This window comes from Pteropus alecto, unplaced genomic scaffold (genome assembly GCF_000325575.1).
Source record: "Pteropus alecto unplaced genomic scaffold, ASM32557v1 scaffold195, whole genome shotgun sequence".
In the NCBI taxonomy this organism is placed as follows: Eukaryota; Metazoa; Chordata; class Mammalia; order Chiroptera; family Pteropodidae; genus Pteropus; species Pteropus alecto.
Window position 1 is genome coordinate 9,296,172 of NW_006438073.1, and position 18,953 is coordinate 9,315,124.

Below are 18,953 nucleotides of genomic sequence, written 5' to 3' on the forward strand. Positions count from 1 at the left end.
GGGGCCAGCTGAGGCCGAAAGACTCACCTTGCACACGGTGGCAGGCCAGTGCTGAACCATAATCAGTTTTTCCCACTCATGATTGCCACTGTTAAAAGACAAGGAACTCGTTTTTCAAGAGCTCTTTCAAAGTAACAGAAAAATCCACCCATCCATCTGCTCACGCTGCCATTCACTCCAGCAACACTGAGTGCCTGCTGCGGGCGTCCCCTGTCTGCAGAACCGGGCAGTTTCATCCCCGGGGGCTCCTTCGGACCCCTGCTGCCGTCTAGATGCTAAGACCGGGGGCTGGGAGCTGTGTCACACTGGGAACTCTCAGCAGGACACACCAAGCCCTCGGCCAGCTCAGCAGCCCAACGAGGCAGAAAAGGCCACTGCAGGAGTCCTCAGGCTGCGGATGGAAACACGGCAGCGGGGAACGGTCGCGGGCAGACGCCCCACTCGCGGTGCCTGGGAAGGAGCGCTCCACCAGGGAAACAAGTAAGTCCTCACACACTCGCCTTGCAAACAGGTGAGTGCTGCCGAGTAAGTGTAAAGCATGTGGTTTACATGCTTTGACACTGTGATTTTAAGTCTGAGACGATGCAAGTGCTTGGAATGAAAAAGAGAGAGATGAACCGCAGCATGAGAATTAGAGCTGGGGGGAGTATGGGAAGCTTTTGCCTCCCCCTGGGTGCAAAAATCTTATTTTACACGGATGAAAACTGAGGCTGGAAGCTCAGGCAACGTCCATGAGACAAGACCATCAGTTTGCCGTGAGACTCGGGATGTGTCTGCAACATAATCTCCACCTACAATCCCAGCGAGAGAGTGATGAGCGCTAATGCGGAGAAGCACCCCCAAAGCAGTGAAGCTGCAGGTGCCGTAAGGACAGGCCCACTGGGCAGAAGCCAGGCCAGTCGCCACGTTCTTAGCCCGGCCTGCACTTGGCCAGCACCCGCTGGCCTGGGCAGCCCTCTAAGGGTCTGGATGAACTCTGTGTTCCACGAGGGGTGCTTGTCCAGTTACATCGGGTGCACGGGTTATGGGGGGGACTACACATCCCAGCCTAGGCCTTTAGAGAACACTAGTGATGACTTGGCCAGGTGGGGCCTGGGCACACCTGGCACTGAAACCGACCTCGCCTGCCTTTGCTCTAGAGGAGGTGCCGCTTTTATTTCTGCCGCAGGGAGCAGCAAACTGCAGCACCGAGATCGCTGGAGGCCGCACAACCGGCTCTGAAAAGCGGTTCCTATCAACCAGGGCCGCACAGGCCACACCCCTGTCCAGCGACACTGCTAACCTGATGGCGAAAACGAGCTAATGAGTGCAGCTCTTCCTGAGAAAGCATGCTTTCTGGGAAAACTGAAATATAACGTTACTTTTTAAAGTATGTGGTAAAGCGGTAATGGTTTAACCAAAACTTTCAATAAAAAGTTAAAACCCACCTTTTCCCACACCTACTGCATAGGTATGAAATCCTTCTGTTAGTGTGATCATTACCCAAATAAAATAGAAGGAAAAATCACATCTGGTACTCCAATTTTGGTTTCCTGCAAAGTAAAGTGAGGATCCTCCCCAACAGGGCCTCTTTATAACCCCTCCCCTCCCCTCATTCGTCAGCTGCGACACGCAGAACAGCGGTGCCACCACCATTTCACGAAGTTTGCTGCAATCCGAACTAAGCGTGTGCGGCAGCCGCCGCTGGGAGGGTGGAAGAGCGCGCACGGGCACACAGGTCACCGACACTTCCCTGGGACCCTGTGCAGGTCCTGCGGGCCGCGACCCCGCCCCGGCCAGGTACTCCGGCCCGCGCCCCGGGCCCCGCAGGACACCGGGGCGCCCCGCGGAGGGCCAGAGGGACGCGCGCCGACGCGCAGGTGGCTCACCTGCTCCGGAGCCCGTGCGCGCAGCGCAGGCACCACAGCGCCAGGCAGACGGAGCACAGGAGGGCGCGGCGAGCCGCTGCAGGCTCCATCGCGCCGCAGTCTGCGACAACGAACACGGCAGGGGCGCGGAGGCTCGGCGTCCAAACCACGCGAGGCCAGACTGTCCGGCGCCAGGCCCCGCCTGTCCCTGAAAAGGGACGTTAACTTAGGCCCGCCTCTGCTCCGGACCCGGGGACGGAGGAGCAGCACCCGGAGCCCCGCCCACGAGGGGTTCCAGACACGCCCCCGCCCGGACACGCCCCCGACGCCCCGCCGGCGGGCACGCCCCCAGCCCGGACACGCCCCCGACGCCGGACGCCCCGCTGGCGGGCACGCCCCCAGCCCGGAGGACACGCCCCTCCCCGCTCTGTCCTCGTTCCCATTGGTTCCCTGGAACAGGCTTTCCTTTCAACTGGCCCTTCCCGGCTCCAGTCCCCGGCCGCGAGGTCAACTTTAGAACCACCTCATCTGACGTCCTCGGTGTCCCCGGCCCTGCTCCCCGCGTTGCGGCGGTGAAGTCTGCTTTCTTAGGGCCAGGCTGTTATCTTGACGGACCCCGGCAGGCCGCGTGGCGCGTGTGTCCCTGGCCTCCCTGCTGCGGGGCCTGTTAGCGCAGCAGCCTTTGGTCTCCATCGAGGACACGTTCGTTCAGTTCCAGTGCCACAGAGGGCACCCCTGCACTAATCCCACTTAATCTGTTGGGCTGGGCTCCATTCACGTGGTCTCGACTGTGTGCAGCACTTAACAGACCCTGGAGAGAACGGCTGGACCGAGGCTGCCCCCGCTCCCAGGGCCATCAGCCTTCTTTGAGAACAATCAAACGGAAAAGTGAGGCTATGGAGCAAACCTGCCAACAACCAGCAAAATGGCCTTGGGCCTAAGGAGCAGGGAGGCGCCCTCCATCAAAGCTGGGGTGTAGGGAGGGAGGCCAATCCTGAAAGACAACACCCCGTGTCTTTGTCACCTGCTGCTCAGGCCTTTACGGTCCACCTTCCTCCTTCCCTGGCCTCAGACACTGTGCCCTCAGAGATTGCCAAGGTCCTCCTGACTGCAAAGAATGCTGGGTCCCCTGGGCTTTCTGCCACCTTGATGATCTTTGCTCTTCCAGCTGAGACCCAGAGGTGGCTCTAAAATTAGGATCTGATTAGGTCAGTCTCCTGGAAAAACAAACGTGCAGGGTCTTGTAATCAATCTTTGGATGCAGGACAGGAAGTGCACACCCATCCCACAGGCTCCCTGACGAAACACTGGCCCTTTCAGTTCCTCAGCCATTTCTCAAATGAGACATCCCACTTCCGCCGCCATCCCCCACCCCCACACACATCCCCAACCTAGTTAATATCAGTTCTTATCTACCTTGTAAGTAAAAAAATATGGCTTCCTCAGGGGCCTCTGCCACCCAGGACTGTCTAAATATCAGATGCGCAGTTCATACCTACTACTCCTGGATCATGCCCACATAGCACTCACCACTGTTTGAAATAAAATGTGTATGTGATTATTGTGGTCGAAAAAGAGATGTTGGAATAACTCAAACTGAAAGTGACCTCGCAGGGTGATCTGATCGTAAATTCCTACCTGAGCAGGTCACAGTAGGCAGTCCCGCCCCAGACCAACAACTTCGTTAGTAGAAGGTTTAAGCCAGCCTTGTGTATCTTTCTTGCCACCTAGGTTGACACATCTTTAAAATGCCAATGATCCTCTTTTCCAGACCCCCTCCAAGGCAACCACCCTCAGAGAAGCACATAATCTTGCAAACTATCCTATAATCCAAACCCACCTGGCTTTCTCCCATCTTCTTGTAATTTTCCCTACGTCCCCTCCTTAATTCCAAATACATAAAAGCAACTGCAAAATTGTCGTTCTCGGGAGCATTTGAGATCTTGCTTCCCTGCAATGTTGTCAGTTTTGACTCAAAAAATTCTCTCAAGGTTTGGATGTTTCTTACATCCGCATTGTTTTGTAAATACCTATCTCTCTCTAGACTACAAGGCAAGACCCAGGTATGCTTTGCTCACCACGGAGTCCCCACTGCCTGGCACAGTGGATGGCACACAGTAGGTGCTCAATAAAACAGCATCTGTGGACAGAATGCATCAACTGCTCCCCCCGCTTTTGTAGCATTGTGTCCTTCTCGCCTCCCCATTTCTCCAACTACTTGTCTCTTTTTGGTCTCTTTAACACCCTTGTCTTAATGACTCAGGCGCACCCCACGATTCTGTGCTCTTCCTTCTCTTTTCTTTTTAGGCTAAAAACATCCGTTTCTTAAAACAAAACTACCTCCCATAATCCCATAATTCTATTTCTTCCTTAAATCACAGTCCATCTGTTTATATATCACCTCCTCCAGGAAGCTTTTCCTGACCCCTACCAAATAAAAAACAGATCCTGACTTATTCAGGGGAGACTTTAGTCAAGAGCATCTCTGTGGGGAGAAAGGGTCACTTGTGTGGAAGAACCCTCTGACCTTAAGATCTACAGGCTTCTCAAGGGTTATGCAAAAAGGGGTTTCTTTGTAGAAATAAGTAAAGTTAGGAAGACTGGGTATGGGAGATGCGTGAGAGGGCATCTTCCTAGGAGAGGAGATCAGAATGTTTACCTGAGGCTGGCCTCTGCTCTGGAGGGGCCGCCTGTAGGCTCTGGGTGAGCCTGGGTCAAAGTTCAGGGCCTGGAGGAAGGAGAGCTTAGCCAGTTCGTTTAACAAGCACTGTGTTTCAGCTGATCGGTGGGCACAAGCAGTCCAGCTAGTCATTTCTGAAGTGAAGGATGGGAATTTGGAGGGTCTACGTCTGGTCTTGTCCTAGGTAAACAAGGGGCATCCAGGGGTGTTACAGGAAGGAGTTCCTTACAGTGAGCTGTTTTAGGAACACAAAAGGTAGGTCCAGGATCATGTGGCTCAGATAAAACTCAACATTTCCATTGCCCAACTTAAAGGAATGTTGACGTAAAACACATCCAAACATGTAGAAAATTTTTTAAGAGTTTATTTGAGCCAAACTGATGGCATCACCAGGAAGCAAGATCTCAAATTCTCGGCAGAGTGACAGTTTCTTTTACACCTTTGAAATCAAGGAGGGGACGTAACGAAGACTGAATAAAGGTGGGAGAAAGCACGGACAGGAATTGGATTACGGGACAGCTAAGGTTTTGTGCGCCCTCTAGGACGGTTATACCTTCTGGAGGTCTGGAAAAGAGGATTACCTCTGGCATTTCAAAGGAGTGTTTGTTAGCCCAGATGGTGAGAACAATAGTCAGGACCGACTTAAACCTTTTCTTGTACTAAAGAAGTCATAGGCCTGGAGCATGGCCTGCCCAGTTAGGAATTTACGATCAAATCTCCTGAGGTTACTTTTTGTCTCTAAACTTGTGCACACTTCCCTTTTTATCTATAGGAGCCACCACCACTTCTTCATGCATCACCTCGTTTACTTTCAGCAAAGCTCTATCTACGGACCTCAGGGACTCTATTTGCCAAGGAGGACTCCTCGTGGTTAACTGGGCACAGATTTATAACTACAGTCAGCAGCCATTGCCGACAGAGGCCTCTCAGGAATGCTGCATCTCAGAGAAAAGCTACAGACTGAACCGTCAGCCTCCTGCACTGTTCTGCTGCCAGCTGAGCTATCAGGAAGGAGCGCCTGGTATCGGATTTCGACCAATGGGCTAAGACCTGCCTTGTCCAATGGAAACCGCACACCTATATTCTCATTTGCATCTATACTGACCGATCAGAGTAGCTCCATGATGACTATGTGAAGCCGACCAATCAGGACAGTGCTATTTTAACCAATCAGACTGTGCAAATTTGGATTTCTCATTTGCATAAAAATGGGCCAATCAGGAAACAGGGGAGACACTTTAAGTAAAGCAGCGTCCTGGTTGTCTCTGCTGAGCTCGCTTTTGGTTTCCTCCGGAGGCTGTGGTTTCCTGGTTTGAACACTGTGTACCGTAACAGAGTTTTTCGTCTTTCCCCATGTCAGATTAGAGACCTTTGTTGACATTAGACTGGTGGCAGTGAACTTTTGTTGACAGCTCTCTTCGTCGCCTGAGAGTTTCACCTATTTCCGTGTTCCTTGCTCTCCACGCCCCCTCCCCACCCCCAGGAGGTGCACTGACCATGAGGTTGATGAGGATTCCGCTCAGGTCCCGCACTCGCATGGACTCTCCAAGGCCCTGTACCACATTTTGCATTGATGATTTTGCATTCCAGCTCCTAGAGAGGGGACTCCAGATTGGATGTTGTCATCCCCCCAAACCTGGATGTGGACTTGGGCTGTCAGCTTTATCAATGCTGTCCACCTAGCAAGATCCTAAACAGATCCCCATGCGGAGTGGGCATTCAATAAGTATTCGTGCAAGACTGAAGGGAGGGAGGAGGAGGCAGGAGGGCACCACTGAGGTTGCAGATAAGGCTCTGAAAAATAAATAAAGAAAAAAACAAACAAACGAACAAACAAATAAATAAATAAAGGCAGGCTCTGGAAGCTGGCCAGCTGTCACGGGGACCAGCAAAGATGGCTCCAGCATGCAGGAGGTGGGGAGGAACCTGAGGGTGATTTTACTGGCTCACATGGTGCAGTGGTCCTTCTCACTGTGGGCTGAAGGAACAGAAATTACACCCGCCACTGTAATGAGCGAGCAGTGGCAGAGCCCACACTGGCTCTGAACACTTGGGCTCTGACATCTTGTCTTCCACCTGAATACTTTTGGCCCAGACAAGTCACATAGTCATCATGGAGTAGAAAATAGTCATGTCTGGCATTAGTGGAGTAGAAAATATACTCTTCTCCTAGGTAGGGACATTGCAGTCACAGTGCAAACGTTGGGGACGCGTATGTTCTGGGTGGGGTGGCTGTGCTTTTCCTAGAGGTGCAGAGTAACAGAAAGCACAGCAGAAGCACTGACTGACTGCACAGCCCCGAGTGTGGGAGCAGCGTCTGCTGGTGGGGAGTGTTTCAGATGCAAACTAATAAACACTGAGCACTCAGTTGTAGAGCAGCTGACTGGGCCAAATGTCAGAGTGCAACGTTTTAAAACATTGCATTCCTCAATATTTGTATTTGTTCTCTAGGAAACAGACTTCTGATTGCGTTCGAGGCTCACATTCACTGGGTGTCTTCAAACACACAGCCCTGTCCTGGCCAGAGGAGGCTCAGGGGGACACAGGCTCTGGTCAGGTCATCCGGCTGGAGAGCCGAGGGCACACAGCGAGGAGCCTGCACTCAGGTTCTCTCACCTGTTACCTGGGCGACCCTTGTAAGCTAACTGGCTTTTCTACGCCCGGGTTCCCCCATTTGTGGAGTAGAAGCAATATTCTCTCCCGGCGCGTCATGATGATTGAAAGGGAAAATGTCAGCTGTGGCTAAGTGTGAGCCCAATGTGCCTGGTGCACGTCTAGGGCTCAGCGCTGCTTCGTCTCTTATTGCAGGATGTCTGGACGCTCCCCTGGGAGGGAAGGACAGCCAGGGGGTCCTGCTGGGAATTCTGAAGAGTCTACCTCCGGCCCGAGCTTGGAGTTGGGGTTTCACTTATAGAGCTTGGGGGTTAAAGGCGTGAGAGGAGTGACTTTGTGCCCCGTCTCGGCTGCATCCGTGTAGGATGCTCAATAGCTTTGTCATGCTTTCAGGACCCTTCCCTTTGCCACTCCTTTACAGTCTAAGTTATTTTTATACTGAGAAAGTTGGGACACATCGGCCAGGCTGCCCTGGTACCAATTTGGTGAAACTGGTTTCTTCTGAGCTATGGCTTTGACAAAACAGGGACGGGAAAGGAACAAAGAAAGCCACTCCAGCGTTTCTCACAGTACGATTTTTCTTGAAATGTCACTCTAATAGGTGGAACCACAGGGACAGAGAGTGGGGCTAAATCAAATCAAACAGCATGACACTCTGAAATACAGGGATGTGTTACCTTTCTTCTTTGATGACAAATCTTAGACCTCAAGGCCAAGGCCAAGGAATCATCTCCAAATTTGTACCTAAAAAGTCTAATTACTTTTGCTATTTCTGACTCCTATCATAAAAGACTCTGAAAAAGGAAAAGAAAAAAAATGAGTTTACTCGCTCACGCATACACATGTGTGCATGCCCCGCACTCACACACTCCTACGTGGTATCAGGAAAAGATGTTTATTTGGACCGTTTCCAAAAATTATTTCTCTTAAAAAAAAATAAGTAGACGTCCGAGATTTTACTACACAGCTGAGCTGCTTTTCTTTAGACAAACACTCTGTTCCAATAGTCGAATATTACATTGACAGTTAATGCAGTAGATATTCAATAAATACTTGTTCTTGACCGATAGTTTTTAGGAGCTGCTATAAATACATCATCATCATCGTCATCATCGTGACAACAACAACAATGTCCAGACATGGTGGAAAGAGCGCTGACGCCAAAGCCAGCCATGACTGGCACCAGCGCTGTCTTCATTTCCAGCTGTGTGGCCTTGGACAAGTTCATGTGAGGTTTTGAGGTGCAGCCGTGAGCCCTAGGAGAGTGCCTGGCAGGCGGGTTCCTTCCACCGACCCCGACCTTCTTCCTAGGAAGACCCGCTGAGTGAGCTGGGCAGAGGGACCCCGCAGGCTATGCAGGAGGTGGCCTGCGGAGAGGACGTGGCGCTGGCTGCGGATGTAAGTCCCATCATAACTATTCCTTCTATAGAAGCGTTTGAAAGTCGATGTTTCAAAATCTCAACTCTTTCGAACGGGAACAGGCTCCCTCTTCCCCCAAAGCAAATGGGGAGCTGTGGACCTCGTCCGGCGTCGCCCCTCGGTTCCGGGTCCAGTTTTCCTTGCCGGGGCCCACTTCCTTTCTTGGGGTGCCCGCCCCCTCACCACCACCACCACCACGCACCCAGAGCCAACCACCACGAATGCTATTTTCTCACTTTCCCTTTTCTTCCCCTGTCTTTAAGTGTTTAAAATGGAAGGGCGAATGAACACCTCACTGTAATACTGTGGCACTTCATGTTTTCCCAAAGTGGCCATGGCATTCTTTCCGGCGCAGGGACCCTTCCGGGCAGATGGCAGAGAGAGGTGCTGTGTGTCTTCTGAGGTCAGGCGGCCACCTCCAGCTTCCTCTCCCGTGACTGGGAGTGCTCGCTGTGAGGGAACCAGCCAGCAGGCCGTGAGGAAGTGTTCGTTCGCTGTGTGTGGGGGTTGGGGGAGAGGGGAGAGGGTGTGGAAAGGCCCTAACGGGCTCAGAAGGAAATTGGGCTCCTGTTAGAAAAATGGAATGATTTTTGAGAATCAAGAGAAATAATAATTGCAGTGGGTTGAAATACACTGAATACGTTAAAATCCATGAATGCTTAATGATAACCCCCTGGGAAAAAATCCCATAAAATTATATAAATTATGCACATTTTCTAAATTTTATAAATTTCCCTTTGGTCACCTTTAGAGACTGCAAGGGAACCCACTCATTAGTCTGAAAACTTGTGAATCAAGAGTAAGAATCACTCATTTATTCTTCCCTTCCTATATGAAATGCATTTCAGGTCATTCAAATCATTGATGAGGGACAGCTCTCGTTCTACAATTCCAGCTAAAAAAAAACCAAACAAACAACGAAGAAGGAATAATAGTATTACAATATTACCACTTCGTAGCCTCCCTCCTCCAGGAAAAAAATAACGAATCTGTGTGACAATCACCAAAAGAAGCCAAACCATCAGCGGAAAAGCCGAGAGGGGAATTTACATGGACAGATCAGTCCAATGTCCCCTGAAGCTGTGGTCAAGGTTGACATCATGGAGAGATGACCAGACATGACCTCTCCTGAGCCGATGCCACAGGAAACACACAGCACCGCCTGTGACGTACCCTGCGTAGTCCAGCATGTCTGTGTATTTTGGGGGGTGATTGGTGCTCTAGCTTCAGATTTTCTTTTGTAAAGAAATATAAATTTTGCAAATTTCACTTTTATAATTAAAAAATGTCCCTTTTTGTATTATAACACGTTGGCCCCAAATTCCATGCCAGTTAATACACATGTTGCTACCTACTCCTGCCTTATTTTGTTCAAAGAACCCTGGTTTCCCTTAGTGGAAATTTGCATTTGGAGACCACAGGCCTGGCAGTTATGGCTGTGGAGTTAGTTAGGCCCTGCTTCCTGCAGCGGACGGAGCTAGGAAATACGTTTTGTTTGTCCATTTCTTTGTTTTTTGTTTGTCTTAAAGAAAATACGTCATGGGTTCGTACCGACATATCGAATTTAGGATGACAGAGCTTTCTTATTTAGTGTTATTATTTTGACATATCTTCGCATCTCCCTTTAATCTCTTTCCAAGCATTTAATTGGCCACAGATTAAAAAGGGGACTCTATTTAGTCTAAATACTATCTTGCTCCTTCTTCAAAACAGAGGCAGTCTTCACAGTAATCTACCCTTTCCCCCGGGGCCGATTCTGGCCTGGGAAGCCGATTAAACACGGAGTGTTTCACCTGCCCCTTATTAATACTACTGACTCCCAACGTGCCTTAACCGGCTTAAACAGGACTGCAGCATAATTTGGCTTTCATCTTCCCTTAAGAAGTCTGTTGTGGGCGTCCTTTGACTCATCGTTAATACTGACATGCTGCTTGAACATCAAACACAGCAGGGGGAGGACTGGGTCCTGGGGAAGGGAGGGAAGGCTGCTTCCTGCCAGCCCAGCCCAGGAGGGGAGCCTGGAAGTGCCTGGAATGAAAGGGCCTCTGGGCACGCGGGCGGGGCTCCCAGACCCAGCTTCTCCCAGTCAGCCTCCCGCTGTCCCAGTGGAGGGAATAGGTGTCATCTCAGCCACCCCGGGAGCTGCCGCCCCTCCTGCGCGCCATCGAAACCTGCATCGTGGCGACGGTACTGGGTGGCACATTTGGAAACTGCTAAGGAAGTAGGTCTAGGAAGTTCTCATCACGAGAAAAGACCATGTGACTCTGTGTGGATAGGCGTTAACAGACGGATCGTGGTGACCGTTTCGCAGTCCGGCTGACCCTTAAACAACACGGTTCGAACTGTGTGGGCCACTTCTATGCAGGTTTTTCAACAAATACTGTAAACCTGTTTCCTCTTCCTTATGTTTTTCTTGACAATATTTTCTCTAGTTTACTGTGTTGTACAAATACAGTATATAATACATAGAACACACAGCGATGAGTTAATCGACTGCTTATGTCAGACGTAAGGCTTCCGGTTAGCGGTAGGCTGTTAGTAGTTCAGGTTTGGAGGAGTCAGAGGTTATGTGCAGATTTTGACTGTTAGGGAACCCGAACCCCCACATTGTGCGAGGGTCAGCTATACTGTATACACAAATATCGAATCATTATGTTGTACACCTGAAACTCATATGATGTTACATGTCAATCATAGCTCAATAAAAAAAAACAACCTTATACTATATTTATCAAAGCACAACTCACATTTCTTGTTTTTCTTGAAATTTGCCCCTTTCACCTAATCCCTCTAGTTCCTTACCTGAACTTTCTCTTGCCGTCTAAAGCCGGTGACAATACCCCCTTGCGTATTGGCGTCAGCACTAACACGAAATTATAAACTCAGGACAGAGCCGTGCCTTATAATTCTTGCAGGCCACGGCTCTGCTGTGACCAGGGTAGGCATTTAATAGGCACTTGCCAATTTATCGTGTTAGCCTCGCTTCATCCATTGGGCTGAAAGCAATTTGTCTACAGAGGTCCCCCCTATATCTGCTAAAATAATAATAATATAATACATTTACACAGCGATTTCTGGATTAGAAAAGACGTTACTGTAATGATCTTATTTAGTCTCTAACAACACGGAAGGTGACAAAGCGGGGGTGTGTACCCATTTCCCAGAGGAGGGGGGAGGCCTTGAGAAGCTCGGCTTGAGTTGAAGAAGATAGTTCCTCGAGGGGTAAGCCCAGTGTCCAGAGTCCCCCAAGACTTTTCTCCCTCCAGGCGACAGTGGTTCTAGAAAGTACTTAAGAAATGTTAACTAAAAATTGGAAATAATGCAAGAGGGTGATCGCAGGTCCTTCCCGTGTCCCCTGGGCCATCGTTTGACGGGCCCGGCCAATGGTTACTCTGTTCTCGGTGACAGCGGCCCTCAGACGCCTTGGTCTCAGGACACCTTATTCCCTTGAACTTATTGGGGACTCCAAAGAACTTTTGTTTATATGTGTTATATTTAATAATATTTACCCTATTTGAAATGAAAACTGAGGACATTTAAAACATGTGTTAATTAAGTTTAACATGAGGGGAAACCCATTACCATAAATAACATATTTTTTAATAAAAATTCGTATATCTTCCAAAACAAAAACAATTTAGCGGAAAGAGAGACATAATTTTTACATTTTTGCAAATCTCCTAAATGTCCGCTTTAATGGAAGAAAATATTTGCTTCTGTATTCAGGCCGTTGCTATAGGTTGCTTGGTTAAAGTCTATAAAGAAAATTCAACCCCACTCAGACATGTAGTTGGAAAGGGGAAGAGTATTTGAATAGTCTTTTAGATGCTGTATAAAAACTCTAAAATGTATAAAAGATCAGCTGCCGTGTATAGCATGACACTGGATCAACGAACTCTGCATGCCTGGGAGCCACGGCTCTATCTGGAGCTCGATCCGGCTTTCATCCCTGTGTAGTAGGCAGAGTAAAGGTCCCCAAAGACATCCACGTCCTACCCCGCTCCCCCCAACCTGGGAATATGTTACCTTACATGGCAAAAGGGACGTTCGCTGATGTGATTATTAGGGACATTGAGGGGGAACTACATCGACAGCAGAGGGAGAGACGCCCCATGGCAAGGCCCCAGGCCGCCGTCCCTGGCTTCCCAGATGGAGGAGGAGTCCGTGAGCTGGAAAAGTCAAGGAGCAGATTCTCGCCCGGAGCCTCCAGGGTGGAGCGTGGCCCGGAGGTGCATAGCCCCGGCTGGAACAGGTTTTGCTTCCCCAGCTAAGGGCGCACACAGTTTTATTTCGTTAGCTTTGTAATTTATTTATGAAGCTGTTTATTAATTTTATTAAGAGGTCTCTCTTGCTGAGAGCGGCAGAGGCGGTGTGACTCCATGAACGGTCTTCGCGCCCACGCACGCATGTCCTTTGCTGAGTTGGCACGTCACTCTCGTGGTCGTGCTCCGTAGGCTGTGACCCACCCAAGTTCCATTACTGCTAACGGCGACATTTACCATGGCAGTTGGGATCCGGATCCCGTCCCTTGGAAGTGTCGATGACAGAAAGCACGTGAGGGGAGCCCGGAAGCGAGGAGCCTGTGTTAGGAGAAGCTTTGGATCGAAGACCGCTCGCTTCCTGCCTGGCAGAGGCGCGCACTGCAGGCCGGCAACCAGCTTACCTGAGAAAACCCGAGGGCGCCTCGGTGGACAGGAGACTTTGAAAGTGGCTCTAGGGAGCAAGCCCTTGACCCTAGGGGTGATAAGTTGGATCTAGCTGCAAACGGGTTTGGCGGTTCATTCACAGAGGCCTTGGGGAGAGGAACTGCTTCTTGGGGCGGGTTCAGGGGCTCGTGCAGCGGAAGCCAGAGGCTGGCCCTGAGCACCTGCTCATGCTTCCTCCGCTCCAGGCGTCCCTGTGTGCAAATACTAAGTAGTTACTGTTATTAAATATTAATCCACGTATGCCGCACTGAATTGTATGCAAAGCCGAAAGTGAGCAGTGTGGGGGTGGAAAAGGTCCACCTCTGGACCCGGCTTTGCCCCCACTTACTAGCCTGGGCTTCTGGAGCACGGGACTTAGTCCTGGGTGTGGTCCCCTTGGTTGCAGGCGCCCTGTGGCACTCACATATCTGTGACTGAGTCAATGATGTCGTGCATGGAAAAGTGCTGGGTGAAAGCAGGTTGTAAGTCAGACTGTCTCAGTGACAAGCAGCACCGTTGCCCTAAGCCCAAATCTGTGAGTCTAGACCCTGCCAGGCGGCTGGCCCCCACTGCCACCTGCACTGCGTCAGTCACACCTGCACTGCGTCAGTCACACCTGCACTGTGTCAGGCACGCACGCACTGTCAGCTCTCTGAGAAACGCCCTGGGCTCCGTGCTCTCCTCCCTAGGCTCATGTCCCTGTCCCTTTGCTGCAGAAGAAACCGCTCGCACTTTGCGGCAGGAGCCAACAGGGATTTTGTGGGGTAGAAGGGCCCGGGCCAGAGCTGTCCTTGTTCCACAGCACCCGGGGCCCCTCCTGGGAAGAGAGGCTCAGTGGGCTTCGATTGGCTCACATGGCCGGGGCTGGAGGATGCCCGGCCAAGCTGTGCACCCGGGCCGGGGTGGCTGCAGGATGGCCCGGCCAGGACTGCTGGCCAGAGCCTCTTCCCGTGTCCCCTCCACGTGCTTGGGTTCACCACAGCGTGGCCGGCGACCAGGAGGGGTCCCGTGGGATCAGTGCCCACAGAGTGCCAGATGAAAGCTGCAGGCCCCTCCCCGGCCCACTCGGAAGTCACGTGGGGTTCCTTCTCTCTGCTCCGCTGGTGGAAGTGGTCGCCAGGGCCTGACGCCACAGAAAGAGAAACAGACTCCAGCTGCAGATTGGCGCAGGGAGAATCCGGCTGCATTTGAAAGCGGCCCGTGGTAGGGGAGGGTAGGTGACGCCCCTCGAGACTCGCTGAGGTTACGCTCCAGGCCCGTCCCTGTCGCACTGCTCTGGGCCTTTCCTCTTCCAGTCCATCCACACCCCTGTGTGAACGCGTCTTTTGTCTCCTTTCGGATGCTCTGACCTCTACCCGCGCCTCCCAGGGCTAGAGAGAATGGAAACTCACCTTAGATCGTGCCTTTCACGTGCAAAGCAGCCGGCCGGAGCCCACAGGCCTACCGCCTCCTCCGTGGCTCTCCGCTAGCTCCCTGCCCTGCTCAACAAGGGCGGGGCCCAGACGCCCAGGGGCAGCCCCGGCCAGTGCCCCAGTGCCCCAGAGCCCGCTGGCGGCGTTCAAACCTCGTCCTAACCTTGCCGCCGCTGCCTCACCGGGTTCTTCCCACGGAGGCCGCAGTACGGGCACTCGGCCACGTGTCCCCACTGCCTGCCTCCTGACCCACCAGGGCTTCCCCGTGTGGCACTTATCCACACCTCCACTGTCACATGGACGCATTGCTGCACCTGTGTATTGCTCACAGACGATTTACAAGTGTTTGTCTCAGCGGGGCACAGCCCTTTTAGGAAAGAGGCCTTTTGCTTTCTTACTTATTTCCCCTAAAGGGACACCCAGCACAGAGTAAGACAGGGCTGTGTTGGTGGGATGATGACGGTGTCATTGTTTGGAGACGATATTTTTCAATGAGCACCCACACACGCGGTGTGTGCACGTGCTGTGTGCGCGTGTGTGCATCGGTGCGTGTGTGTGAGAACCCACACACGCGGTGTGTGCACGTGCTGTGTGTGAGTGTGTGCATCGGTGCGTGTGTGAGAACCCACACACGCGGTGTGTGCACGTGCTGTGTGTGCGTGTGTGCATCGGTGCGTGTCTGTGAGCACCCACACACGCGGTGTGTGCACGTACTGTGTGTGCATGTGTGCATCGGTGCGTGTGTGTGAGCACCCACACACGCGGTGTGTGCATGTCCTGTGTGTGCGTGTGTGCATGTGCGTGTGTGTGCATATCGCACAGGCAAAGGTTTTTGCAAGAGGAACCGGATGACAAGTAGAAAATCTCTAAGTGTTTCACTCTTAGCCTCTGTCGTAGCCCTCCCTCCTATTTTAGTCCGGCTTGCTCAGATGTTTGAGTGGATCTTAGGATAGTCGCCTCGACAAACAGACAGCACAGAAAAATCGAGTTCTCTGTACCTTAAGGTTGATACCAATTTTATGTAATTTAAGTAATTTAAAGCTGAATTTCTCAGCCTACAATTAGGGTTTAAAGCATCCGCTTTGCAATTAAAATAGTACAAGAATCTAACGGTTTTAATTAATTTATCTTAGCCCTGATATACTGGCCAAGTCTGAGCTTGAATGTTAAAGACACTTAGGTAGTGGGTTAAATGGCTCCAAGTAGCACAGCTATTCGAAGTCCTTGTAAAACCCCCCATTCTTCAAGTATGAGTGGTACACGCTTCTGAAGCACTGAGGCTGTGCATTTGCAAGGCTCGAATGTACCATTGACTGACAGCTACGGCTTCTGCAACAACCAGTTATGTGCAGACGTGCACTTAGCAACAAGACAATTAAATTCATAGCGAGGGCTACGGATTGTAAAGCTAAGAGAGTAGGACCGGGGAAGAGGAGGGGCAGGAAACTGCTTTCACATCGTTCTCAGCGTTGAGAAACGGCTGATGTGAGGGTGCCAGTTAAGTGCAGAGTCCTTTAGCTGACCGCATCAGCTGTCCACTTCCGTCACATCTTCAAGCCATTGACAGTAACGATGAAAAGGCCCCGGTTGTCCTGGTGCACACTGCCCCCTGGTGGCAACGAACGTGTCTTCCGGAGGGTAGAGTCACCTTTCCTCTCTCCCATTCTTTACCTCCTTCATTCGATCATTTTCTTTCGAGTAATTTTCGAACTTAGATATAGCTGAGTCCCAGCCGACTCAAAATCACTATCATCACCATCACCACCACCATCACCACCATCACCACCATCACCACCACCACCACCACCACCATCATCACCACCACCACCATCATTACCCACACATGATCACCACCACCATCATCATCACCAACACCACCGCCATCATCATCACCAACACCACCATCAACATCACATGATTACCACCGCCATTATCACCGCCACCATCACCACCACGACCAATATCACCACCATCACTACCTTCAAAATCACTATCATCGCCACCCTTACCACCACCACCATCATCATCATCATCATCTACAACGTCCACGGTTCTCACGCAGCTAAAGTTTAATGCTTTCATGTGTGGGGCTGCAATCGTGGCTCAGTGGCATGGATGGCAGCTCTTGGTGGAGGACGCTCTGAACACACACTGCCATGCTGGGTAATAACAGCTTCGCAAAAGAAATATGTTGCAATCTCTGCCTGACTTTTAGAAAACCACACTCCTTTTTTAAAAATGTAGAATAATGTGATTTTATTACTTCTTTTATGACATGGCATGTAGCAACAGATTCAAGGAATTTTGAGCTATTCCACATAGCAAGAAGTTAATGAGATATTTCTCCTCGATATCCAATGAAATAATGGAACTTACACAGCGAATTTGGGTTAGAACGCCTCCTAAATGATTAGCCTTCTTTTTGAGTAGAGTCCTGGCCCGTCTTATTGCTCCCCTGGTTCCTGGACTAGTTTCGTTGCCTCTAGAGTCACTACATCCAACTTAACCCATCCCTCGTTGCTTCTGGATGCTTCTAAAACCCAAATGAGCAAATGTCACATTCCTTTTAAAAAACTGTTTATTTAGTACGCTATTTCACACTTTCGAGATAAAAGTCAAACTCATTTTATTGGTGGCTGAAGCCCTTGGTCATCTGGCTACTTCCTGTGTCCTGCCGGGCACCCCACTTGCGGTTCTTGCACAGAGCACATTGCCCTGTGCCCCTTGGCCTTGGCCTTGGCGTTCTGGTCTGTTCGATTCTGGAATGCCCCCTTCTCTTTCAGGCATCAGGAAACCTCCCATTGGAACTGTGTTCGTGTCTCATATTAAGTGTCGTCTCCTCCACGAAGCCATCCATCTCCCTTCTTGGCCGACAAGCTGCTCCTGTCCCCCTTCCAGAGACTTCACCCAGGTGTCCAGACCTGTCATTGGTCTGGGGTCCCTGAGACTGCCAGCTCCTGGCCTGCAGGAACTGGGTCCTGGTCCTCACCACCTAACAGATCAGAGTTCAATCCAACGTGCCGAACAAATGGATTTCAAACTCTCCTCTGGATATGCAAACCTGGGGATTCCGCTGACACCTGAAACTCTTCCCCAAGTAACCCATCGTCACCTGCGTGAGGCCAGCTGCCCCTGACTCTGCTTCTGCTACTGACACCAACTTTGGTTTCTGTTCCGTTTTCTCCCCCCGCCCCCATAACATGGGCTCCCCCACCTGAAGTCCTATTCCACGGTCTCCTCCCCGTTTTTTCCGGATCCACTGGTTCCCATTTTCTCTTGGAGTCCTAATTCCTACAGATCAGACCCATGCCCGGCCTCGTGGGCCACCTTCCCAGCCCTTCTCGCCTGCACGTGCACCTCGCGTTTGGGATGACCTTCCTTCTGCCACATTCGCATGTCATCACTCTCCTCCTTCAGGCTGATCTCAAAACCCAACTTCTTAAGGGGTCCTTTCCTGTTCTCCGAAAACAGCTGGGATTTCCAACAGCCTTTCGCAATACAAAAACTCCATGAGGTGGGTTAATACTTCACAACGGAGAGGGCTGGGGCTTGGGAAGGTCTACAGGCTTTGGGGCTTAGCGAACGGTATAAGTCCTCAGATTCAGGAAGCTTCCTGAAGGCACGGGTGTGATAGCAAATGTTAAACGACTGGCTCTCTTTAAAAATAAAAAGCCGTAATTTATAGTATTTGTCAATCTCCAGGGTTTTCTACCTTAGTGGATTTCAAGCTACCGGTGCGTGTCTGGCTCGCAACAACGGCTTCTGCACCACACCCCAGGTGGATAGACCGCTGGCTTGAACCCGTCATTCTTTCTTCAGCGCTTTTCTAGCATTAAAAAAAAAAAAAAAACTTCTTCGGCCCCCCCCATCTTAACAGACTAGAGAGTGCACCAGTCAGTGCCCCCTTCCATGTGGGTCCCCTCCCACTTTGTCCTAACAGCAAAGCCACCGCGCTATATCAGGGTCACCGCCACGCCACTTACACCAGCAGCGGGTCCTTTTTGCCACCTGGGTGGTCAGGAGTCCGAGCCCCATCCTAGGGTCTGCTTCACACGAGCAAGTCTGGGGTAACTGTCTTGGTTTGAGTGCCCCGGAAGCAGAGCCGGAGGCAAGGGTCGAGTGTAAACAATGTATTTGGGAGGGGACCCCGAGAAACACTAGTAGGGAAGTGGGGAAACTGGACAAGGCCTGGAAGGAAGCACCAAGTTCACTTCCGTAGGCAACGTAATTTTAATAGCGTTGCAACAGGTGCGGCGTCGCCGAGGGGCCCGGCACCCCGCCCCCAACCCCCAGGTGG

At 51.1% G+C, this 18,953-nt stretch overlaps 1 protein-coding gene across 1 annotated transcript in view; it reads right to left on the minus strand.

Moving 5' to 3' along the window:
* Positions 1 to 2,092, minus strand: part of RNASET2 (ribonuclease T2) — a gene marked incomplete at its 3' end in the record, with an annotated part of 16,141 nt that extends 14,049 nt beyond the window's left edge. Inside the window, exons 1-2 of the mRNA XM_015591871.2 lie at positions 1,869 to 2,092; positions 28 to 88 (exon numbers count right to left, since the gene is read on the minus strand). Coding sequence (XP_015447357.1) covers positions 28 to 88; positions 1,869 to 1,957 — 150 coding nt within the window. The remainder of the gene's footprint in view (positions 1 to 27; positions 89 to 1,868) is intronic.
* Between the last annotated feature and the right edge of the window lie 16,861 nt (positions 2,093 to 18,953).